Source organism: Lepidochelys kempii, chromosome 11 (genome assembly GCF_965140285.1).
Source record: "Lepidochelys kempii isolate rLepKem1 chromosome 11, rLepKem1.hap1, whole genome shotgun sequence".
Lineage (NCBI taxonomy): Eukaryota > Metazoa > Chordata > Testudines > Cheloniidae > Lepidochelys > Lepidochelys kempii.
The window spans coordinates 22,453,679-22,480,675 of NC_136390.1; the positions used below are offsets into that span (position 1 = coordinate 22,453,679).

Genomic DNA, 26,997 nt, shown 5'->3' on the forward strand with positions numbered 1-26,997 from the left:
TTCTTTTTTGACATTGTTTTAATTAAGGGAAAAAAATCTATTAAAATCTATTTGCTTCGCGCAAATAAGGACATGGCTAGGAATGATATGCATGTTAATTAGCCTATGAACAAGACTGCACACACACTTCCCTGATTGTTTTGAAAATGGCAGTATTTTGCACATGTAATTGCGTACTCAACTGGGAGCAGACATGCATTTTACCTACCACCAATTGCACTAGTGAATAAAAACATTCTTATGGAAATCTTTCACTCATTTTCTTTTGCAACTGCATCATTAAGGCATTTCTTTTTTTTTTTTAAACTGTTGTCCTAAATGCCCTTCTGTTTTCTCCCTTCTAGATACCTTTACTTCTCCAATGATAAATGCATTTCTTAGGAGCACACCAAGCTTTCTGTAAAACTGTTTTTCATAGTAAACAACTGGAAAAAGGTCACCAGGACCTTGTAAACATTGCCTTTGTGGGCACAATACTGCTCTCTCTCAATTAACAGAGATACAGAAATTTAAGTATGAGAAGAGGCGTCTCTATATTAAAGCACTGAAACAGCTTTATTTGAATTTGCTTGTCTTAAGACCACTGAGAATACTTCACACTTGATTGACAAGGAGCAGCTCCATTTGGCAGGAGCAGAGTACAACTGTTTTTGCATGTTCTACTTAAAAATAGCAACGTATTAATAATGAGATTGGAGTCAAGCTTAAAAAACACATTCATTATGACTATTTGCAGATAGTTTCAGAGCAGAAATCATCTGACTCTTAAACCTGGCAATTTTACATGTTCACGTACATTTAAGTGTATTGCCAAACTTTAAAGGTGGCCAAGAGACATTAGGAAAAAACAAACAAACAGTAAATTCCCTTGTACGTGGACTCGAGATTTCTGGTGAGGTTTATGAGTCTAGAAAGGAGTAGTTTCCATGATAATCCATCCTTGGATCTCCTCCCTGGGATCCAGAATAGCTTAAAAAAAACACCAAGGGGAATACATACTTTTTAAACTAAAAATGGGATGGGGAAAGTAATTGTGTGCAATGGATTCAGTTATGTGGTAATTCATGAGTTTTAAGTAAACCGACATCTCATTCGGGAATCAGTCTGATTCTGTAAAAATTCTGCTTTCATGTCTCACTGTGAGCAGAAAAGAAAAAGTTAGGCACATCAGACTAGGTGAAAATCCTGCAGTTGGGTGAGGGGAGGCATTAAGATGACAAACATTTATGGGGAGGACATGATGATGACGGCCACATGTCCCTTTCACCATCCTTCAAGAAAGTTCATTGATGAAATCATTAAGTATTGCCTTCTGAAACTACAGAACCATCTGACCATTCTGATACTCTTAACATAATTCCTGGAGCTACCCACTTGTTCTGAAACTCTTCTGTCTATCTATGATAGAGCAGGTAATGTATGTACTGTACTCAGACATGTCACCTGTTATCAGGCATTTTTCCAGCATTTATTGTAGTAGATCTAGCTTTATGGTAGGAGAACCTCAAGAATGAGGAGTTCCATGAACTTCCTTTAAAATGTTACAATTGAAAACTAAGCCAAAGCTAATGACATTTCCAAATTAATAAATGAACCTCTTCACCAGAGAGCTTGTTTTCTTTTTCCTCCCAATGCTTTTCCATTCCTTTCTATTGTCCCCCCTCTTGTCCTTTCCTTTCTTTTCCCCTAACTTCTCTCTCATCTCTAACCGTTTATTATTTATTATATAAAATAGAGCAGTAGGGACCTCATTTTGGCGGCAGAATAGATCTGATAAAATCCAGGATATTTTTCTAGTTCCCTTTCAGTCAACACTGTGACTACTGCATTCCAAATTTGAGAGTTTGGATAAATTGCAACCCACCATGTTTGACAAACTTTAAACATTTAATACAGAAAACCAATACCTATATAGTCAGTGCTTTTTGCAATATGTCCCAAACATTACCTGACATGAAAATGTAATACCATTTTCATGGGTGGTACATTCTGAAGCGCTTACGTTGAGAACATTTGACATTTTTAAACACTACGTCTTTTAAGTCTTAATTTGCACCACGCTATGCTTTGATAAGACATGTCATGATGATATGATGACTTACTTGATTCTAAGTGAATCTGGTTTATCCCACTCTTTTGGATGGCATGTTTTAGAATGATGTTGCCTTTTTAAAACTGGATTGATTATAACTTAAGCCAACAGTCCATTTATATAACAAAAACAAACATTAAAGCAAAAATTAAAATCAGAATCTTCTGTTCATGAATCAATTGTCATCTGCTAACCTCCAACAGTGAGCAGGGTACACAAGGTTAGATTCTAGTACAGTTTCACAAAATGGTTAATAGCTAAGGTTTTTATTCACAAGATCACGGATGTATTCAGGCTACTGCTCTTGAAATGTACTCAGACTATTTTGCACAAATCTTGGAAAGTTCTTGAAGTTCTTCCAACGAACTGGCATTAGTGTGATCAAAATTCTCCATATACAATACTGAATCATAGAAAAACCATTTGTACCATTCATAAACTGAGCAGAGTCTCCTAGAACCTTTAGTGTTAGGCTATGTAGGTAGCATTATATTGAATGTCAGCCTGTATCTTATGATGGCATGTTTTAATATGCAAGTTTGTGATCCCACGGTGATACTTGTCTCTTTGCTATCCAGTCAAGGGGGTTGCTTTTCCAGCTTGTGGTGTGAACCATCCATTAGATTTTCTGATAGCCAGTCAATTTCCATTGACTTAACAGCTTTGGTAGTTGAATTATAGTCTATTTCAGGCACAAATTTCTGCTATCTACAGCCATTTGTACTTGTTCAAATGAGTTTTAAACAGTCAGTAAACAAGTCAGTAGCCAATGTGCATGATATAGAACACTCCAAGTTTCATAATGCTAATTCAATACATCATATAGTTACATTTATAATAAAATCTAATTCATTCCTAGCAAATTGAATATGACAATATTTAATGCTGTCTCATTTCATTAGTTATGTAGTTTAGAGGCTAAGGAGCTAGAAAGCAATCTGATCTAATGGGTTTTACTATTTAATAAATTTTGATCTACCAAAACAACTTTTAGTCAAATCAACATGATAACACTCATGTGCTTAATAAATACAAAGATGACCTAAATCCTACTTTTAAAAATATTTAATTCAAGCATCATATAGCAAAGTCAGTCTATTAATAGCATCAAATACTGTCAGAATAAAGAACAGTTCAACTTAATTCCAGCCCAAGGGATTCTGTCGTCTTTCATCTAAGATTTCCTAAGACAGGAAAACAGTTACTCTTTCAATGCATCCGATGAAGTGAGCTGTAGCTCACGAAAGCTTATGCTCAAATAAATTTGTTAGTCTCGAAGGTGCTACAAGTACTCCTTTTCTTTTTGTGAATACAGACTAACAGGGCTGCTACTCTGAAATCTTTCAAGATCTTAATTTTAGTGCCTTGGCTAAAAGGTTCTGTATTCTTTATTACTTAGCTGTGCAGTTTTATTTAGCCCCTCATGAACTTCACACCATTTAAATAAAGTTCAAAAATCATATGGATGGTAACGTAATGGAATTGAATAAAAGGACTTCTGGAAATAGTTTTAGAAGCTTCTTTGAAAGGTAGAACCAATCAGCAGTTGCAAAAATTCACCACTGATTAGCCTTATAAAACTACTCACAGAAAACCCTCTGCTAGTGTTACCATACAGTGTGTTTCTGTGTCGGTATATATCTCTAACAGAGTACATACTTCATTTTCTAAGTATTATACAGGATAGAAGCATCACAATTCATGCCTGGTTGTTTGGGTTTTTGTTATAATGAAGCAATAATTTAAAGTCAATACATAATTGCCTTCATATAAACACTGTCATTAGATCATTCAGTGATCCATTCTCTCCCCATCCCCTCCTGTCTGACATTGGTATAAGGTTTATTTATCTGTTTCTAATTAGACCAAAAGCCTGAGCATTATCAGTCAAAATAAGATGATCTTAATAGCCAAGTTTCCATAAGGCATTAGGATACATTTAATTATGCCCATGTGAACATCGATCGGGTTGAGTTACTGGTCTGGGTGCATTTTGCTCTGTGTTTGCCCGGGAGGGGGTTACAAAACTTCAGAGAGGCTCTAAAAAAGAAACCCCACGTTCTGGCTAGAAAGCTCACCTAACGCTGGTTTATTCTTGCTTCTGAATGTTTTCGTTAGCTCATTAATGCCATACCCTACCGAGGAGACCATAAGAAGGAGAAGTTGCGCTTGAAAGTGTAAAGCTGTTTTGTATCTCAAGCTAATACAAGTGCCTGGGCTGCAAAGCTTCAATAGAAAGTAGGGAGAGGAGATTGTGACCTATTGTCCTGTGCCTAGCCACAGCAGCTCGCTAGGTGCCTTCCCGAGAAGGCTCGGTCTGTATACAGGAAATCAGCCCCGAGACAAGCACAGCTTGTGCGAGGCTGCTTCGCAGCAGGCAAGGAAGTTACCGAAATACAAGCTGAGGACTGAAAGGTAGGCTCGCAGATAGCGTGACCGTTAACAAGAAGCGACCGCCAAGGTTTGCAATGCCTTGCGATAAGCAGCGCAGGCAGAGCGCATCTACGAGGGTGAAATCGGATACTAACATCTGCAGAGTCTGTCACAAGGCAGCTAAGTCAAATCACAGTCCGCTGTGCACGCAGGACGATACTTTCCGTGCTGCGTGTCTCTCTACCTGATCTTATTTTTTTGCTTTTGTACGAACAGCCCGAGAAGCATTGGCAGAGACAAATGTCCCATGCAGCTGAGCTGAGCTGCCGGAGGAAGTTTTAGACACTTCCCCAAATCATCTCAGAGGAAAATAAAGTGTTCTCCTTACCTCGATCGGCTCCCGCTGCCAGCACTTTAGCAACAGGAAATAATCCTGAGATCGCTACTAAGGCAAAAAGAAACTCAGACATTGTTGTGGCCGGATTGAAGCGTCCTCCTCTGCCGGGGCTGCTTGGCTGCGCACTCAGTAAATCAGCAGCAGCAAGTCTGCAATCGAGCTGCGTAATTTACAAATGTCAATGGGAATTCGTCTGCTAAATGAGCCCAGCCTGCCCGCCTTCTCCCTGCTTTCAGCAGGATTGCGAGGTGTATGTGTGTGAGAGCAGCTTGTGTGCCTTGACTTTTCAATGCAGAGTACGTCTGATCTTACATCACGCAAGAGGGGCAGTGAGAGATACCAGAGGATGGGAATTCACTGATTAATCACAGAATCTACCACAGACCGTTTTGGTGTCCACATAAATCACCTCTATTACTTAATAAGAGGCATTTAACACAACAGGAAAATACCCCTGCAAATGGAAAACACTACAAATCACAATTATTTCTGTCTCCCTGAAAGGGAAGTAGCTCTCAATATTCTGCTGGGATCTGGACATTTAGAAAGGGGAGGCTTTTGCATTGTATCCAACAGCTAAGCCTTTCTGCTCTTCCCCTAATGGCAAGCCGGGTCTCAGATCATTCATAGCCTCAGATCATTCATAGCTTCCTCTTCTAGAAGTAGCACATTTTAGTTTTGCATCTAGTAGAGGATGAACAGGGAGTGAAGTAACTCAGTTCTGTTCAAGAGGAAAATGGTTGCCTCAGCGAGAGAAAATAGCAAAAATGAAATAAAAAGAGGGGTTTTTTTTAAAACTATACAAACACAAACCTCAGGAGGACTTGTGTATCACACTAAGTGATTCAGCAAACAAGCAAGCAAACAAACAAACAAGGCATTACCTGTTAGCCAAAGAAATGAAGGTACCATTAGAAAACTCTTTACCATTATATGTGGGAAATAAGAGTTGGCATCCAAAGAGGGATTTGCATGCTTTGGTTAGCTATTGGTGCCTCTTTACAACAGCTGACCGAATAGATGACCACATTTAAAAATAATTTTGGATTTTTTTTCTGCTTTGTGTAGTCATGTTAATAATTTTATTTGCCAAAACCAAAACAAAACAAAAAAAACACAGCATTAACTTGAACCTATCAGAAGCCAAAACCAGTTTAGGTTACCTTTTTATAAAACTTAAAACACGTTTAACAAACTGCAGGAGCTAAGACAACTATATAGACTTTTAGAGATCTGTTTTCTCAGAATGTAGCAAGAAGCTGAAGTTGTCAGCTAAGACCTTTACATTTCAAGGGCAAAGCCTTAGTCCTTTTAACTTTATATTTATATTCCCTGGCACAGGAGTCTAAAATACATTTTATATGAAACTGAACACCCAGAAAACTTGAGGGGGCAGGTGGTGGAGGAGAAGTCCAATGCAAAAAAGAATAAAAGACAAGTTGGGAGAATTATGGAGTATTTGAATCATATATAGTAAAATGATGTGGATCAGTTAGGAGTCCTTGAGATAGCTGTTTAAAAAATGAAGGACCGAATCCTGTTTCCACTGATTTAGGAGAACAGGATCAGGGCAAAAATTAGAATACTAAAACCCTACCATTCGAGTAATTTAATATTGGATTACACACCAGATGGAAGAACATTCTACTGGGCCAAATTCTGTGTTAGTGCAATTACTCAGGATTTACACAAACATCACTCACAATTTACAACTGTTTAACAGAACATAAGAACAGCCATACTGGGTCAGACCAAAGGTCCATCTAACCCAGTATCCTGTCTTCCGATTGAAAAAAAACGAGAAGTACTTGTGGCACCTTAGAGATTAACAAATTTATTTGGGCATAAGCTTTTGTGGGATAAAACCTACTTCATCTGATGCATGCAGTGGAAAATACAGTAGGAAGATATATATACACACAGAGAGCATGAAAAAATGGGTGTTTTGCAATACCAACTGTAATGAGACCAATTAAGGTGGGCTATTATCAGCAGGAGAAAAAAAAAATAACCTTTTGTAGTGATAATCAGGATGGCCCATTTCAAACAATTGACAAAAAAGTGTGAGTAACAGTGTTGGGGGGTGGAGAATTAGCATGGGGAAATAGTTTTTATTTGTGTAATGACTCATCCACTCCCAGTCTTTATTCAAGCCTAATTTAATGGCCAGTTTGCAAATTAATTCCAATTCTGCAGTTTCTCCTTGGAATCTGTTTTTGAAGGGTTTTTTTTTTTGGTCAGAGAATTGCAACTTTTAGGTCTGAAAGTGAGTGACCAGGGAGGATGAAGTGTTCTCAATTTCAGACCTAAAAGTTCCATCTGATGAAGTGGGTTTTAGCCCATGAAAGCTTATGCCCAAATAAATTTGTTAGTCTCTAAGGTGCCATAAGTACTCCTCATTTTTTTTTGCTGATACAGACTAACACGGCTACCACTCTGAAACCTGTCTTCCGACTGTGGCCAATGCCAGGTGTCCCAGAGGGAATGAACAGAACAGGTAATCATCAAGTGATCCATCCCCGTCGCCCATTCCCAAATTTAACTGAGCACAGGACTTGGCCCAGTGTAGGGAACAATCCCATACTGACAACTTGTGGGTGAATTAAATGATGAAATATATCCTTTCCACCTTGAACTTCTATGGTCCTATGAATTCAGCTCTTCCCCCACTTCCCAGACAAAATAGGAACTTACATATTGAAACAGCATTCCGCCATTTCAAGAGTATCACTTGTCTCTTGTAAATCACAATACTCGACTTGTATGGCTCTTACATAGTTATTATAGTACTGCTTGTATCTTATTACATTTTTAACATGTCTTGAATCTGAATGTTTTTCTTTCTATTTCATAAAAGGTATGAATGGAAAACGCCGTATGCCAGGCATGGGAACTCCCACTGAAGACAACGGCTTTCTCCACATGGAAGGACTGCAAGACCAGGCTGCATGTCATAAAGAAATGCATGTATGACATGTAACACAGGACTTTTTCTCAGCACACTGGGCAAAGCTATAATTCTTACTTTTGATAGTATACAATCTTTTCTTGTATTTTAACTGAATTCTTCTCCCCTCACAAATTTAGCATAATAATTGAATATTTTTGATTCAATATCTATTAGCAATCCATTTTATTCTGATTTATAAAATGCATCCTGTGCACAGGTCTCAAGTGCATAGTGTTAAAGGCAGTCATAATTTTGCCTCAAACATTATCTGTTAATTGGCATACTGTCCCTTTACAAGTTAATCATTCTTACAAAATCATTTCCACTAAAAACGTATTTCCAACCATCTGAAGCTTTATTACTAATTTGTTCCTTTTTAGCTTTACCCCGTACTTATCGAACAAAGCTTTTCAGTAGTCTACTTGAATAATTTGCTTTAATGATAAAGCGCAATTTACTATCCATTTTAAACATTAACATTTATGAGAGTCTTTGAGGAATTAATTGATCTTACTTTCAATATTGCAAATCACATATGCATCTAAACTTATTAAAATAAAAAGGCGTTCACTTTTTTGAAATAAAAGTCAATGTGTTCTGTATTTCCAGGAAATAAGGTGTCAATATACCCAGAATTATAAATAAAAATGTGTGCACTCAGAATTATAAATAAAAATGCAATTACCTGTAAGTAATCATTTGTCAAATAGCCACCCATAAATGAACCTTGGTTTAAAATAGTGCTATAAAGAGATGGTAATTATTATGGAAGCCTGGTTTTAAAATATAGGCCATTGCACAAATAAAAGTTGACCTTTAATAAATCATTTTCCCCCTCAATTTCATTTCCATTAAACATTATTCACTATGAAGTTACATCTATGTGATGAAATTAAACTACTCTAACAATATAGATCAAAAGTACAAATATATATGAATAATGTTAACTTTAATACCATCTGTCCACCTCAGTAAATCAGCACCTAAAACCTCCTCTACATGGATTGTTTTGGGAGAAAAAGTATAATATACAGAACAGAATAAACCTGAAAATATTGGAAGGAATGAGTAACAAAGTATGCCTGAGATATAATGCAAAGTTCAAGTATCAAGATGGTGTTTACATGTACTTTGAAAGACAAAGTAACTTAAATGACCACCTATTAATACATTTTTACTTCACTGGCTTAGTCTCAAAGAAACTTTCATAAGAAAAAGAATTAGATACACTTATTAGATTTCCTCCCTCCCCCCTCACAGCCGTCCTTTTTAAAGTTCACCTTTTACACATGTATCCTTACACATGTAAGGACTTCTGCATGGTTCTCTATCAACAGCAATGGACATAATAGCTATTGTAGAAATAGTTCAAGTGTCAGGAAAGCGTGTCCTACTTTTTGAAGGTTTCAGTCTTTTCCATGTGAGTGACATAAACAGGAAGTGCTAGAGAGCATTCAGCCAAAAGGGTTTGGGGAAAGATTTTATGGGTGTCTGGAAATATTCTCTCACTGTAATAAACATTATAATTAAATGGGGAATTAGAATGAACTAATGGTGAACAGAGAAATCAAAGCTAAAAATGCTGTTCAAGATCTGTTTGTTCCTTCATTGTATTATACCTTCTTCATACTAATCGGGGTTATTAATACTGACAAGTTAAATAAATTAATTCATCAAGCTATAGAATATTATGAAATATCTTATTGAGATAAATTAAATAAAGTAGAACCAATCATTTTTACTTGCTAGTATAAAACAACACAAGAATATTAATCATCAGCCAGAGCTAATTCTAACATTAGCAGTTATGGAAATATCTTCTTTGCATTAGTGAAAAAACAGGTATTTGTTTTTAATGTTTGTTTAAACTTTTATATTTCATTTTTGGGTGCTTGCTATAATATTTGAATAGGTGGCCTATTACTAGTGGCATTAATAATTCACCTGCTACCCACCTCAGGTCATAAGTTAACAAGAAAACTTGTGGTTGTACATACCAGGGTTTCTGGACTGTGTCACAGAGGTGATGTATGCAACTTCTCAGAGAGAAGAGTTGGCCTGAAAAAGCAGGTTGCTAGGGAATGATATTGGCAGCAATTCTGGAGGCTGCCGGGTGCCCTGCCCTGTCCTCCCAGATACAGAAAAGTTGCCAGGCAGCAGCTGACACAGGATAAGGAGAAAAAGAGACCAAAGTTATAAAATATTAGATTATTTATCTAAATTCAACAGTTTACATTATGAGATAAGTGACCCCTTTCGGAGAAAACATCTCTTAAGGAATTTCCAGTTTCTAATGCACTATATATTTTTTTTAACCATTGTCTCTTCCTAAATGTGCATCTTCCACAGCTGCTGAAAAAGTTCTTCATGACTGAACTGTAATGTGTATATCTGCATACCAAGTGGCATGGATGGAAATCACTGTCTGGCATTCAAGACAGTTTGGCATTGCTTTAATACATGAACTGTAAAGTATTAAAAAAAGATACATGGAAAATGGAAACAATTGTGGTGATTTGCTTCAAAAACTGGAATATGTCATGAATACCTTTAAGAGTACATGAAGTCTGAAGCTTGGTGAATATAGGGATTTTGAAATATTCCTTTTTACATTTCAGCACTTTTCACACAAGACATCACTTTGCTAATCCTTGTTTTTAAATGATACACACAATACTGGGCCATATTCGCAATTAGCATTGCTCCAATGAAGAATATATAGCTACACTAACCAGTTGAGGATCTGGTCCAATATCTCACATAATGGATAACTGCTACAGTTAGCTGGTTATAGATTTTCAAAATAAAATAAAATCAAATAAAATAAAAAAAAAACAATAGAAGCTCTTCATATAGATTGAAATGGTTGTTTCTTTTTGAAAATATTTCCAAACAAACTCTTGAAAGTAAAGAAAAAAGGAATCTTCACTATTTTACTGCATTCAGAGGACAACTTTAAAAAGGAAGCATCTCTTTCAAGAAGGACTGTATTTTCAAGTTAGTTTATCATCAATATAAAAATATTTTCTGTTACATACAGTGAGCCTGCTTTTAATCTTGTGCTAGTGGAAAGCAGAAATAACTACTCCACTGAAGTTGGCCCAATATAAAGTCAGGAAGAGAAATTAAAATCATGTCAAATAATCAATACAGTATCTTTATTTTATAAATTCAACATGGGGGTGTATGTGTATATATATATATATATATATATATATATAAGCATGACAATTTCAAAGAAATATATATATAAAATGCTGGGCAGGAATATTTCACAACACTGGGGAAAAGAATGCAGCTTCTTTGAAATTGTCATGCTTAAATACTTTGCTGGAAAAAAAAAAACAGAATTTTCAGCACCGTGCTGAATAGAGCCTTAACTGTTCACAGGATTGTGGTTAGAATTAGTATCCACAAGCAGAAACTCATTTCATTCCAAAAATCTGTTTACTTTATGAACAATGATGAATATTCGTAGATTCTAATATTCACATGGGACACACTCTCAGTTCCACAGGGAATTTACTGAAGGCTCAATTCATCATTTTTTTAATCAAATAATTTTTGCTGGTTGACACAGTGTTGTTTTTGCCCTGGATCAAGTTAAACAATTCATGAAAAATATCAATTTCCCCATGTAAATGCTTGCAAAGAGAATGCTTGTAGCTTCATATACATTTTCTACCTGCAAAATCTTAAGTACAGAACTAGGAAAGAGGCTAGAGTCCTTAGGCCAAATCCTGCTCTCAAAAGTCAAAAGGAGTTTTACCATTGCCTTCAGGGGAATAAGCCTCATTGTCCAATTCCACAACTGGACCCACGGTCAATTCTCAAAATTTTATATATGATGGCCCCATTCCACTCCCCCAAAATATGGTAGCTAGAAGTTAAGTCTTTTAAAGCAAGTTATTTTTTCAGAGTCTCACTTTGTGACAGCATTAAATCAGAGAAAAGTAATTCCACGTATTAGGCACTGTAAAGGGATCCCATTATGGCACACATCAATCATGTATTTCACATCATGCAACAAATCACAAGGAGAGTGATGATATACCAAACAATTAAGCCTGCCCAAGTTGCGGAAAATGAGAAGCCTCAGAGTCTCTTCCCTGAATGTGAAGAGACTTTCTCTTTTTCATTTTTAAATTTAAATCAAATAAACATAATTATAGTTTTAATCAGGAAACTAAAATATCCACAAGTGTCAAAGAATAGGTACAGTGGTGGAACTCAAGAACTGCCTCTTTTACAGAATACAAAGTCCTTTCTAATTCCCTTCTATGCTATGTCACTTTTATGAGTGCAGTACCTGCAACCGCGTCATATGAAGCTCCTAAACCTACCCCATTGCTGACCAGCCGGGAGATTTTAAGGCATCATGCCAAAATCCACGGGAATATTTAGGAATATTTGCAAACAGACATACTTATGCTAACCATAGGAAAAAGAAAAATATTTCACTGACCACTAACACACTCCCATCCTGGAGCCATATTTCATATTTTGTAGATAATGGACTTTAAAATTAGAAATCATATTTAAACACAGATATTTGAGCATGTTTCCACATGCAGTATTTTTAAACATTTCTATTTACTTGTTGAATATGCAAGTGCCTTATATAGGTCTGCTTATGGGGTCAAAATAAGACAGATTTTTTTTTAAAAACACCCTCTTAAACTGGGATTAAAAAGTAGATTTAAATTAAAATGGATTTTAAAATAATAGTACAAAATGTAGTTTTTGAAAAAAAGCTGACATATTTGGGGCAACTCTGAAGCTTTGTATAGAAACCCATAATTATTATTAATGAGTCCATTATAAGTATTATACATTACTTACATTTACAAAGAATACCTGGTGTTTGTAGAATACTCTTTCTCCAAAGTTTCAGCTTTCTTAGTGCAATGTACTTTTCCCCCCAGAGGTAACCCTCCCCTACAAACATACCTCTATACTGCTTAACTCATCAGCATTAGAAGCCACTAAAATCTCCCACACTTTATGAACATCAGGTGTATGTGCTTGACTTACTGAACTAGATCATTTAACTCTTTCCTTCATGCACACACTTTAAATAAACTGCACTTTATTATACCTAGGGCTTTAGCCTTGGTGGGATGCAGTGTATTGGAACCTTCAACTCACAGTAATTTGGTTACTTATAGGCCAGAAGCATCAGCATTCAATATGTGTGATACTCTATAGTTTAGAATTCAAACTTCCTTTTACATTCAGAGTATATTAGTAGTATTTAACTTGTTTAATTCCGTTTAGAAAGTTATCCTGTGGGAAACTGTTGAATTCATTTTTATGTTACCTTGACACAGAACACAAACTTACAAATTTGTACCACAGCATTTCAAAGATTAAGGGAATCTTTTTTCCCTCTGCTTCAAAATAAGTCACTGTGTGATGACAGCCAGGTGCCACAGCAGGATATTCATTCTGGTTTTGGGCTAAATCTTATTAACCATAAAACAGTTCACATAAAGAAACATTTGGTACAAGGTTTTTACCATCAGATAAAAGCTATACGATGTCAGTCCAAATTATTGTTGTGGCAACCAGTCACAGCTACATAGTGGGCAAACTCTTTTCTTTACTGGCAAGTTTATGTAAAAGGAAATTTGAATAGATAGTCATTTCACTTAAAACCAAGAACAAGGCACATGCCTCCTCGCTTTTAACATTCAAAACAGTCCTAACACTCAGCAGGAGAATAATAATTGTATCCACGACTGAAACATAACGTATTAGATATCTTGTTTAGAATTTTAAAATGCAGACAAGCTCAGTTGTCTACACTATCATGCTTTTATGCTTCTAGCATAATCAGGTTCTGAATGTCATTTAAATGCACTTTTTAATATGGCTTTGTCTTTCATTGGGGAATAGTAGGGCTATGACAAAGAGTGTTTTAGTTTATATTTTACTCACTTTTGTTCTCTGTATAAAAGGTAATGTGAAAATGTGCCCCAGGGTCTGTCCCATTCCATCTGAACATAATCTGACTGTCTGGAAATAGTAACAGCTGTTTGTGGTACCTGAGTGCCCCCTATAGGATACTTCTCAAATGATTACTTTAACAATTTACACAAATGAAATCCTTTTCAACCACAGGAGAACTATGGTTGTGAATCACAATTAAAAATAAGCGAGAAGACTTGCAAAGAATATTTACATTGGCTTTGATTACTATAATGCCATTCAATATTTACATTAGCATATCTTATTTTGCAGAATTTCAGGGGATGGGGGTTAAATCTTAGGGAGGAAAGAGCAAGTTAACTCCAAAATGTCTCTGGCTTACCTTGGTCATTTAAATTGATAAGCATTTTCTTGTATGGATATTTTGTTGTTAGATGGGAGAATGGTTAATAGTCTAACATCTTAAAAAGTAGCCTGTAGCTCCTAGAGATAGATACCACATATGGATTTTATAACTTTCAGGGACATAGTAGAGCTCTTTGTAAGTTCAAAAGCTTATCCCTCTCACCAACAGAATTTGGTCCTGTAAAAGATATTACCTCATCCACCTTGTCTCTCTAAGTGACATAGTGGGGACATTTTTCTCAAAACAACAAACCTGATGTAACCATAACCACACACACACACATACAGGCACGCACACAGAGTTGCTGCTTCCTATCACCACCAGCTTTCTAGTCAGCCACTCTGCACACAAAATACATTATTGCTTGAGTGGAACTGGCAGGTGATACTCAATAGGGTAGGGGAAAGTCTCCTTCCCACCAGTCCCATTTCCTTAGAAACAATGTTTGCTCTTCACCATACAAATAGAGGCATGCTGTTAAGTATTGTATCTATCTATGATTTTACACACTTACCTTTTCAAGCTCAGTTTAGTACCATATTTCCAAACCTGGGAAAACTAGCCTCTAAGGAGGCACTGGCCTAGTTTAGGGCAGAAGTGGGGAGCAGCAGTGGCATGGAAAACTCAACAATCTATCCAGCGCCACACTGTAAACGCACTCTGGAATGACAGGCCAGAAGAGTAGGCAGCTCAGTGAAAAATTGCCCATCCTCCTTTGCTCCTGTGAAAGCCCCTCTAATGCAGCCAGCCATAAAGCACCTCATATGTATAGGGCTGCATGTTCACACAACCCATCAGCCACAGCTTCATTTCCCACGCATTCCAAGCAGCTTGTAGCTTTCCTCTGAACAGGGAGGTAAGGAAGGGACACAAATAAATAAATATTGTGTGAAACAAGAAGTAGGAAAAGAAAAACAGGACAGAGAAATAGAAAGAATAAAAAAAAGGAGATGTGCTGGCACATTTGCCAACCTATGGTGCAAACTGGTACAGGTGAAACATATTCCTCTTTTCATCTCACAATAGAAAAACAGATGGGAGAATAATGGCAGTAGTTGTTGACCCACAAGCGTCTTATGGCCCTCAGTTCTGGAAACCTGTTAATTTTTTTTTTTTTAGGCAACTGCAGATATCCCAAAACTGGAGCAAGGGGCTACTGCAAACATTCCCCAGTTAGCTTGTCATGAACCTTGCATCCCAGGGGGATATGTGCTTGCAGAGGAGGGAAGCAGGAACTGGGGATTTATTCATTTGTTTTCTCATGTGAACAAAAATGCCTCCATGAAATCATAACCAAGGAAGGAAGCAAAACCACTTAGCAAACAAAAATATTAAGCCAACTTTTATAGAAAGGTTTATACTTTATTTCGGGGGTGGGGGGCAATCTATTGAAGATAGTGCTTTAGCAGTGCAAGCAGCTAGAATAATTTGAAATGGGGAAGTAAAGACCTCAAAGTGATTGCTGGCATCCTGTCTAGAAGAGATCTGGAAACCAACTGATACCTGTTATAATATGGTGTATCCCAAAGGCAAAACTATTTGCTTTTCACAAGTATTTTTATGAGCCACAACTTCAAAGTAGCAGAGATTAATGTAGTTGTAGCTAAAGAGGTGATTGAAAGTTAGGGGAACTTCAAACCAGCCACCTAGATACCATGAGTGAAATCCTGGCCCCATTGAAGTGAACAGCAAAATTCCACTTAATAGATCCATAGTGTGTTCGCTTTAAATACTGGGCCAAGTTCTTTGCTGACATAACTCCCATGAAATAAATGGAGTTATGCAAGCAAAGAATTTGATCCCCATAATATACCTCTACCCTGCCCCAGATAACTCCTTGCTATAACAGAATCACTAATTCTAACTAACTATTTAAATGCATTTCAAATCAAGCTCTTGTATTGTAAATAAGTGTCAACTAAAGCAATGCCAATGTGTCTTAATACAGCAACAGGGTCTTTCGCTGATGATGGTAAAGAATTTCGAAGGAGCGCAACTCACAGTTTGTTGTTGAGCCATTCCCATGCTGTCAAGTGTGTATCTGATGTCACTAAGGAGAGATGATTTCGCAAGTCAACATCTACTCATATTTAGGAGATAGACAAAGACACTCCATGGTAGAGGTCAACAATAAACAAATCAGCCATTAAAAAAAAAAGCAGCAGTCGGGGCCCCAAGAACCTATTAAAGAATATTAAGAGGATGAGGGGAGACGTCAAGGTAATCCCCCCATATCTCAGACCATCAGAGGAACACGGAGAACCCACCCATATGGGTCACATATGATCCTTTAGAAATAATATATCTGTTTGATGCCAGGCAGATAATCTCCCCAACTGTTACCGTCAAAGCAGCAAAATAGAGATAGGAAAGGGATACACACATTTTTAATAGAGTATTTGATGTGATGGCAGGTTTCACCGTGGAACATAGGATGACCTCTGGTCACTTAGATGTCGTGTCCAACTCACTCCAAACTTTTATTGAATATTTTGATTCTTTGTCCAATTTGCTGCCCGTACTCTATGCAGTCTAGAGGGCGTGTACAACTTATTTCTTCTTGTCTGCCCACAAAATGATGTAAGAGGGCAACACTTTTTAGTCTCACCCCAAGGGAAAAGAAATGATTAAACAAGTCACTATTTAAAAATAGGAATCTCACATTACCAGCTTTCCATCTCTCTGTCAGTGTCAGAGTATTGCAGTGGAGCTGTTTGTTTTTAACTCCCTTTCTGGCTTCCACTGCCATCCAAATTTTCCTTTCCTCGGAATAAGTTTGGTCTGAAGGCCAGGTATATTTGTTTTCTTCAGAAGATCCTTATGATTAATGGTGGTAGGTGAAAGAGAGTTGCAAACAAACAATCCCAAAATCCCCACAGTATAGAGATGTTTTCTATAATCTTTCTTCAAACAGGGCTTCAACAAGATTTCATAAAGAATCTTCATTCCTTTTTTTCTTTCTTTGGATGTTTGGGGATACAGCCCCCCCTAAAACTACTATTAGGCATATTCCCCTGTTCCAAATCCCCTTGTAAAGTTAAAAAAACCCTACAAGGCGATGGAATGTCTGAGCAACATGAGGGATTAAAATTCTGTAAAAACAAAACAAACAAAAAGAAAACAGTATGGTAGATTACTAGTTTTCATATAAAAACCTGAGCTTCCAATTTGAAAATACTAGCATGATCTGTGCTTCCTTGCTGTATATGTGAGATAGGCTAAAGATGGAAATCAAACAGGCTGATTTCTCTTACCTAATCATGAATAATTCAGAGACTTCCTTCCTTTATAAATCAAATGGCATTATTCAGCCTTTACATATTGCAGGGCTGGATCCTACAGTAACATTTCACTCACTGAGTTCCCATTGTCTGCAATGTGAGGAAGGTGCACACAGTGACTGCAGGATATGGCCAGAGTGCTTAGTGGCAAGATGTATAGAAAATGAAATCTATTTAACAAAATCCTGGCAGCCACGGGGCCTAAATCAGATGCATGAAACAAACTGGCCTTTTTCCCAGGGCTGCAGAATGTCAGCAATGGCATCCTGCACCATGCTCCCCATCTACCAGGACCTGCTTCCCTTATTCCCATTTCAGAAAGGGCCACACACTCACCTTCAATCATGTCATGCTGCAAAAGGGGAGCACTAATCCTGATAGTAACCTTCCTTTTGTTGGGCCACAGTGCTATTGCATTGTCTCCTCTGGATGGCTGTGCAAGTGAACGAATGGAACACTGAGAGAGCTCCGGCAGCTGTTCTGGCTGGAGATCAAAGTCCAGCAGAACCCGTCCTTGTAGATTTTGGTGCATCTGTGGAACCCACACCCTTTCTGGGTGTGGTGTTCTGTGCCATCTAGTGGCACTGAGACCACGTAAAGAGAGCAATCAAATGAGTCTGCTCTACAGCCTTAGCTAACAGCCACTTGGCTTTTAGCTCATGTGGTAGAGGCTCAAGCACTAAGTGCCGGAGGTCCCCCGTTCGATCTCACCTGCTGATGACTGGGTCTGTCAGCATTACGTCTGCACTCTGCCTACCCTTAGGTGCTATGCAGGAGCAGCATCATATCTGTTGCCTGACACATTTCTGCTGGCTTCCCATCCATCCCAAGTTTTGATTGCTTCTGATTATGGGGTATATGCAGCACAGAGATGAGCCCATGTGCGTAGAAAGGTAGGTGGATTATTGTGCTGGAGGAAACGGGAGAGGATCCAGGAAACAGCCACTCTATGTACACGTTCTGCTCTCAGAATATCAGATGTAAAAAGCGTCTTAATTACTTCTGCTGAAGACAGCAGTAAATCCCCCTTTTATGGCTTTTGCAAGCAATTGATGGAGCATGAACATGCATGTAAGCAGTAATGGGGCCAACCAGTGGCAACACACCAGAGACTAGAAGTGCTACGATTGTTGTTGGCATTCGAGGCGGCATATGGACTGGCCAGAGTCTATGGTACCAAGCCATTTTTTTATGCACTCTGGCTGCTCCACTCCATTACTAGTCCATTTCCCAGAAAGAACAAAGCAGCAGATCAAAAACACAGAAAATTCATCTATTGAGGCAGTACTCTCCTTCCACATAGTTTGCTTTTCCTGGAGAATGGCTGACCTCCATGGCTGCATGGCCTTTAAAGGGGTAGCGGTGATACAGTGATGGGATGTTACCAGGAAGTTGCTTTTGGTTTCTATGCAAAACTCTTTCCACTTGCCCTGACTACGTTCGGCACCATGCGGAAGGAGCATAAATCCAAATGTCATCTGGAATTACACTGCTCCTACTCCAAGGGTTTTTCAGCCATCCTTGGATCTCCCATGGGGACCGGCAGACCATAACTCTAAAAGCAGCTTGGAAAGCTGTACTTACAATGTAATGCAAACCCACCTTCAATTATTAGGCTCCCATCACATTAACTCATTTTATTTTTAGCACATTCTATAATGTATAACTGGTCCACAAATGGTATTGTAACATAGTATTCTGTTGTTTAATAAACTGAACTGGCCTGAATTGTAGTAGATAAGGCTTACCTTGCCTGTCTGTAGAGATAGGATTTGTGCACCTGCCAGGAGCCTGGAAATGCCAGCTCCAGAGCAAGAATCCCCAGAGGAGAGATTCGCAGATGGTATGACAATAGCCAGAAGAAAATAACTGATTAAGGACAATGGATCCCTTGTTGAAATGGTAGAAAATACAAATCAGGAGGAGTAGGTATAATTTTGAAATCAGGCCAACAAGCCCACTCTTTGGCACACAGTGTTGTTAGTTCAGGTCTCTTCCAAAGAAGATTCCTTCTGTGGTCACAGAGAGGGTATATACAATATACTGTAGAATCAGGAGGAAAGATACACACGGTAAGGACTAGCTAAAAACTTACAGCTCTCTCTGACATAAATTACCATAGTTCGACATGTGGAAATCAAAGTGAATAAAAGACTCCACTCAATCTTTTTTTGTGTGCTTCCTGAGATACAGACAGTATTTACTGACTGATCCTATATGGTTATTCATTCCCATCTATTTAATACGGTTGTCTATTTAATACTGTGTAAACCAAAACTTTTAAAATGGATTATATAATCTGCTTTACTTTCATAAAATAATTTTAGTATTTTGGAAAACACACATCAAACTCTACTGCTATCAGATGAATATAGATGCCATAATATTGTTATATTCCTGTTTGCTTTTGCATTAAGTTGCATTTCTTAGGCCAATTCAGGACATTCACTGTCAGCAGCACACTACAGACATTTCAAGTAAACTTTCAAAGCAATCAGTGATTTATCATTTATTTATGGATCCTTTTCACATCCAGCTTAACATTAGAAAAAAAAAAAAAACCCAAACCTACAGTCTTTAAATTTACTATTGCATTTCACCCTGCATAATTAAAATTACTTCTATGTCTCTTTTTTGATACGTAACTCTGCTTTGCCTGCAATGGGGCGCAATTCTGACAATAGCATTTCTACTTCGAGTCCAGCACAATCTTAGTATATTTCACGTAAAGTGTGTGGAAAAGCACTTCTGTGACTGTGGCATGCAATGCTGTGTATGCTACAGTCCCAGTATAAGTGATGCATCATCAAGTTATGCATCATCTGCTGCATCTACCTTGGCACTGAAGGAAGAATGACTTTCTTGAACAATTCCATCACAGAGGGCAGGCCACCACCCATACAAACAGGTACTGAATATTTTGCAAAAACTAGCTTTTAGATTCTTAGCCTCAGCCTTCCTCTGTGACGTGTATTGCATTCTCCCTTCAGCTGCAGGACTGCTGCCATTACGATATGGAAGGATGCCATTCAGACTGCTGCAACCTTCCATCTGCCCGCCCACAAGCGCCCTGTACATGAGCAAGTAACACTCTTCCCCCTTAAGAGGAGGAGGCATAAGCAAGCCAGCTGCTAGCAGGGAGCTAGCAGCACCCCTAGCACTGGGGGGTAGAAGATCTAGTGAGTCTCCAAATGCCACAAATCAGTCAACAATTGCTCTGAAAATCAGGGGACCTGTGGCTATTGGACCCAGAATTAGTCAGCTGGCTGTAAACTATCTTGACAGCAGTGCAAAGGCAAATCAGAAAACCAGGAAGAATGTTTTCTCTCTGATCATTCTTGATCTTTAAAGTAAACTTGACTATGGAGGAAAAATATAGCAACTAATAAGAAAACAATCAATCAGAAATATTAAATTCAGACTCTAAAGTCTGGAATGTGGTGTCACAGAGAGAATAAATCCTGCCCCTGCTTCCTAGAAAACTAGAGATCAAGGAGAACAATATCTAAAGTAAACAGTTAAGTGTATTGGGAATTAGAGAAGTATTAGGTGAAGGTGGAGAAAAAATATTGGATAGCAGGGCCAGCAATCGCTTTTCCTAGCAAACACAGAAATATGGGATTCTGGCAAAAAGGAAAAAAGAAAAAATATATCTTTTGACTTTGTGATTACGAGAGCCTGTTTTTTGTTTTGTTTTGGTTTTTTTTGCCAAAATGAGGCTGGAGAAATTTATTAAGAGGGAGTTATTCATAAATGCTCATCATCAAGGTATGAGAGTAACTTACAATGAAATAAACAGATAGTTCAATGTTACATGGTTCTGTCTCTCTCACTCATTCTTTCTCATCCCATCTCATGGTAGTTAAAGCCACTTAGTTTCTGAATTGCTGAAGAAAAAATAGAGATGGGATTTGTATTTGGATCTGCTGCTCAGAAAGATAGGCACATAGCAATGTGAACTGGGGCACTCAAATTAGGAGGCAAAAATATGCACCATAATGAAAACAGTATACATTGATAATTAAGCTGCAATAACATATTCAGATTGTTTTTTTATTTTGGTCCTTTTCCAAACCAAACACAAAAACTAACAAACAAAAAACCAAAAAAACAGGTACAGATAACAATGGTCCAGAAAAATATGAACTGATCCTAACCTTCACCTAACTCATACAGAAGCTTTGCTACAGTTCAAAGAAGTTTGAACAATGTTTGTTTTGAAAATATTCTTGCATGCCTCTGCATTTCCTTGTGTCACCTGGACGGAATTCTACTTTCATGCTGCTTCAAACCTGTTTGGATTTGGTTTGGTGTACAGGCCAAAGAGGCATAGCTAAGTTTGCTATAAACTTTGGATAAGAAATTCGAAAGTTTGGCTCACATAAGTATCTAAAGTTTTTTAGAGAGGCATCATGGTCTAGTAGACCAAACAAGAGGCTACAAGCCAGGAACTCCTGAGTTCTTAATGTGGCTGTGTCAAGAACTTGCTAGGTACTTTGTGCAGGTCACTAAGTTTATGTCTGGACTGCAGAAACAAACCCCTCAGCAGTGAGTCTCAGAACCTAGATCTACAGACTTGGGCTCACACTACAGCACTAAAACTAGCAGTGTAGATGTTCCTGCTCGGGCTAGAGCTTTGGATCTGAGACCCATCCCTCTCACCAGGTCTCGGAGCCAAGGGACATATATGCATGAATGCCAGGCAACACTCTCTGACTTTTAAGACATGCTCAAGAACACACCTCCACAGCTCCTGCTGTGGAAATTTTCAGAGAAGTTTTTCTGTGAGCTTTATTGGAGACAGCAAAGTTAAGTTTTCACCTCACAATCGCACTGGTATGCATAGTCCATGCCAAAATTTGGCCCTATATTGTTATTTTAATTTAATGGGGCCAGTAAATTCTTGGATGCAAAACTTGCTCCTGATGAAGAGGATGATGAAATAGTGAGTATATTGGGAAAAGCAGCTATATGGGGAAAAAGAAAAAAAGATCTTATTCGCCAGAGCTCTAATTATTTTCCACCACTGCTCTCTGGAACTGCAGCCCTGTTTTTCATTTATTGGATTTGCCTCCGTGACTGGGGTTTAAGATTTCAAATTTAAAAATCTAAAAAGTCTTCAGTTTTATTTCTGCTATTTTACCTCCCTAATAACAAGAATAAACTAAATAAAAGCCTATGAAGTTTACAAACTAAAGGCTCTATCCTGCGCCAAGAGCTGCTTATTTCATCTGATTTATTCTGTTCTACAGGATCCTGAATTTGTGACAAATACCATGCTAAATTAAATATGTAGACTTGCCATTAAACTGTCTCATCCCACTACCCACCCATTCTTAAACAAAACATTCACCTTAACATAATATCTATCAATCACATTCTTTTCCTTCTAATGGCCATATTCTCCTTTATTCCAGAAGAATCCTACAGCAGGAGTAAAAGTCCCCAAAGAATTCTGTTACAATATGAGAATGGCAGAGTTTCTGCAGCATTCCAAGAGAGAGTTTTGAGACAGAAGGACAGTTCTGCACAAAGGTACTTGTATGCCCCCTAGTATCTGAGCACCTCACAAACTTTAATATATCCTTAACACCCTTGAAAGGCAGGCAAATGTTATACCTGTTCTGCAGATGGGGAACTGAAGCAGAGAGGCTAAGTGACTCGGCCAAGGTCACGCAAGAAGTTTGTGGCAGACCAAGAAACTGAAGTCAGGTCTTCCCAGTCCTGGGCTAATGTCCTAACTACTGGACCATCTGTCCTCTCAGTCAAGGGAGGGAAGACCTTTGAATCACACATGTGCCAAGGAACCCACTACACATCATATGATCCAAGTGCCATTGATTGTGCAACCAATTCCTCTAAACTCTGCTCCCAGCAGCAGCATGTTTCCTTCAGGAAGCACTTTTCCAGTAGCTTCTGCTTTTGCTGGCATAAAGTGAAGCACAGGGTGGGAGTTTACAGTGCCTGGAGCAGCACAAACACCCACAGAGTTACCAGCTAGAAGATATTCCAGGGGAGCATGCCACATGGCTGCTCCTTCCACCCCAGTCCTGCTAGAACTCACCTTAATTTGTGTAGCTGAAACCTGGTAGAAGGGCAAAAAGAAGGGAGCCTGCTAGGCAGCTGCAGGTACCTCACTCTGGTGGCACATGTCTTCTCCTCACCATCAGCAGAACTTGGAAAGGTGGATAATATCGGCCCCTTAGCCTTGGATTTTACTCAGGTATTTCAAGTGTGACTAATGCAAGATCATGGTCCTTATAAAAATCACCCACTGGTTAATGGAAAATTTGTTAGTCTGAAGTTCAGGACTGGGCCCTACCTGAGAAATTCTGTCTATAGAATTATGTAAAAATGAGAAATAAATTAAGTAAAAAACCCCACAACCAAACACTAGGTCTGCATAAGCCGAGTTGACTTTTTAAAAAAGTCATAGGTGTTGAAACCAAATATTTGGTAACTATGCAACTGAAAGAGTCCAGCTGTAGTTTTATGGAATTAGAAATGACAATGTTGGGTGAAATAAAAAATAATTAGCTTCCCATACACAATTTTCTTTTTGAAAATCTGTTCTCGAATTGATGCATGTGCACAGCTCCATTTACCATTAGTGGGAGTTCTACGTGTCTCTCAAGACAACTAGGACCTTAAGAGAATATGCAATAATTTTCAGAATTATACTTTTAGTCCCTTGCTTTTAAAATTATCTCTATGAAGACTGTATGTTTTCTTGCATCTTTTCAGACGCTGAGTGATTAGACAGTGTTTTTAAATTTATAATCGTCTCTCTTTTTGCTGTGTCCTGTGTGAGAAATTTCAGTACATTTTGCCTTTTTTTTTTTTTTTCTTCTTCCCTTGTAGTGATAAGAGCAGACTCATCTAAATCAAGACTGTCCTCCTGGCAAACCTAATACAGTTGTTTTAAAACTGTACTGGGCATTTGAAGTTATATCAAATTTACATCAAGTAAACATCATTGATCTACCATAAAATCCACAGGATTTGAAAGGTAAGCACTGGATTTCATTACAGAAATTTGTCCAAGAGATTTTAATAATATCATAACACTGATTAGACATATTATACACACATATAACTTGTACACAATTATGATTTTAAAAGCATGTGTGTGTCTTCCTAAATGTGATTCACAAACTAGGAGTGATTATATATTAATAAATGTCCAGTGTCTTGTATTTTTTCCTCCACTTATTGTAGAAACAGGCAATTATACATTCAATTCATTATGCCATGCTATCTGCTATTCTCCTCTGCCAGGATCCCAGATGCAGCACTTCCCTGAGTTTCCCCTGCCCTGCCTTCTACTACCCCAGAACCGTCTCTCTTAAGGCTGCCATTACCTGTGAGGTGCAAAAAGCTAGAACATCCAGGTTGATCCTGAGCCAATAAAACTGGACAGCTGATGGCTTTGAATAAGACAAATCTGTCTTAAAATGAGCCAACATGGCCCTTCCCAACCCACACACCAGTGTTCATGCCTATGTGAAACCAGAGCAGAGCAAGTAGGGCGGCTACTTGTCCAGGTTTTCCCAGGATTGTTCCTTTTTTGAGGTAGATGTCCCAGAATAATCTGTAAAGGTGCTCGGTATGCATTCCAATTGTCCAGTTTTATTGGCTCAGAATTATCCTGGATGTTCCAAGTGCAATGGAAGAACTGTTGGACAGCAAGAAGGGGGGGGGGGGAAGGCTTTGGGAAGAAAGGAAATTGTAAATCTTATCTTGATTAAGACTTGAAATAAAGGGTGAACTGTCTCAAATTGATTTTTAGCTGAAGTCAGTACCTGGCAATGACATCGCTTGTTTGTTAAAGAGTGTAAAAATGTAATCTCTTAAAGGGTACTGGAACCGATATGGCTCTAAGCACCTCTAGGTTTAGCCTGTTTGTAAGTATCTTGATCAAATGCTTATTAAATGTTTTATTATTGTTTGAATGTAGTAAATTGCTTATTATTTAGACTTTTTAGACAAGTTTAGATCAATTGTATAAGTACTATTTGGTCTTTGGATTTAATTAAGGGATATATGGCTAAATTAGTGTTTGGTGGTTTCCCAAATTAATAATTTTCAAATATTGTTAATAAATTCCAACAAGCCCCCTGAACCACAGAGTGGCAGCCAATTTGTCCGTGGGCCTGGCTTTAGCCTAATTGAAAACAATGGGAATGATGGCCATCTTGCGGGCTTCAGCCCCATTATAACATCAGGAAATGGTGGCCATTTTGAGTGAGAGAACATTTGGGAGTTGGCAGCCTTTCTTCATGTTTTCACAAGACAGGCAAGAAATACCCCAGCAACCCAACACCCAAAATTGCTAGAGTTGCAATAACATTGCGAGAGGTGGCAATATTGGTTTATCCAAATGTACCCGGGCTGTCACCCCCATTGAAAGGTTAAACCCCCTCCAGATTTCTAATGACTACCCAGCTATTTCATAAGGACAGTGAAAGTTATTTGGAAGCCTCAGCGGAAAAGAGTTACATTTGCTGTCAGCAAGGCTGTCGCCTCAAAGGTCAGCGTTTACATAAAGACAGTTATGTAATTTGACGGAGTCAGAAATTAACAGAAAAACATTGCAATGTGGCACTTGCCCCAGGCCCAATGGATTATGGATCCCAACCATCCCCAGAGCATTCAGTCTATGTAAGGTTCTTATAATATTGGTATATTATAGCTCCCCACCACCATAGTATCTGGAGGCTCACAGCCTTTAATGTAGTTATTCTCACAAAAGTCCTGGGTTGTAGGCAAGTGCTATTATCCCATTTCGTAGATGAACACAGACAGCCTAAGTGACTTGCCTAAGGCAGACCAAGGAATTCAACTCAGTGCTCTCAAGTTCCAGGCTAGCACCATAAAATGGACTATCTTTATTCTGAGTCCTCCTAAGCTATCCTCCTCCTCTCCTTTCCATTCCCCTTCACTCCCTATTTCCCAAGCTCTCTCATAGATCTTCCAGAAAATACCTGTCCCAAGAAACTGACCTGAAATTTACTCTTTGCTCATTGGGTTCTTCGTAGTATCTGTCTTGCAGACTGTCTCAAACAGTTAAAAATTACTGTTTACAGTGTGCATTTTCTGGCCAAGAGAGATTTGATCAAAGCTTGTATCAGCAGTCCCATCCATCCAAATTACCAGATTTCCTAAGGTTCTCCTGGAAAGCGGTATTGTACCAAAAGAGAGTAATGTAGTTTTGCCTCTAGATTGCTCCAGGAGCTTTCACAATGATTATGAGACCAGTAGCTTTGCTTCTGAGGTCTCCAGGAGTCAGGTTGCTTATCTACTTAGATGATATTATCGTTACAACAGAGCAAGAAGAGCTTCTGTGACTGCATTTTTCAACCACAGTGCACCTGTCAACAGCATTAGGGATTCTGGTTAAAATAGACACATCTATTTTAATCTTTTCTCCCAAAATTTCTAGTGTTTATAGTAGGTGCCTCTAGTCTAGCCATAATCGCGGAACAAAAAGCAAACAAAATATTAGGTTTCAGAGTAACAGCCGTGTTAGTCTGTATTCGCAAAAAGAAAAGGAGGACTTGTGGCACC

At 38.2% G+C, this 26,997-nt stretch overlaps 1 protein-coding gene across 8 annotated transcripts in view; it reads right to left on the reverse strand.

Annotated features, from left to right (window-relative positions):
- Positions 1-5,144, reverse strand: part of LRP1B (LDL receptor related protein 1B) — a 1,329,376-nt gene extending 1,324,232 nt beyond the window's left edge. For all 8 annotated transcript variants that reach the window (XM_078847919.1, XM_078847920.1, XM_078847917.1 and 5 more), the window contains exon 1: positions 4,854-5,144. In XM_078847919.1, the coding sequence (XP_078704045.1) occupies positions 4,854-4,935 (82 nt within the window). In that variant the 5' untranslated portion in view covers positions 4,936-5,144. The remainder of the gene's footprint in view (positions 1-4,853) is intronic.
- Between the last annotated feature and the right edge of the window lie 21,853 nt (positions 5,145-26,997).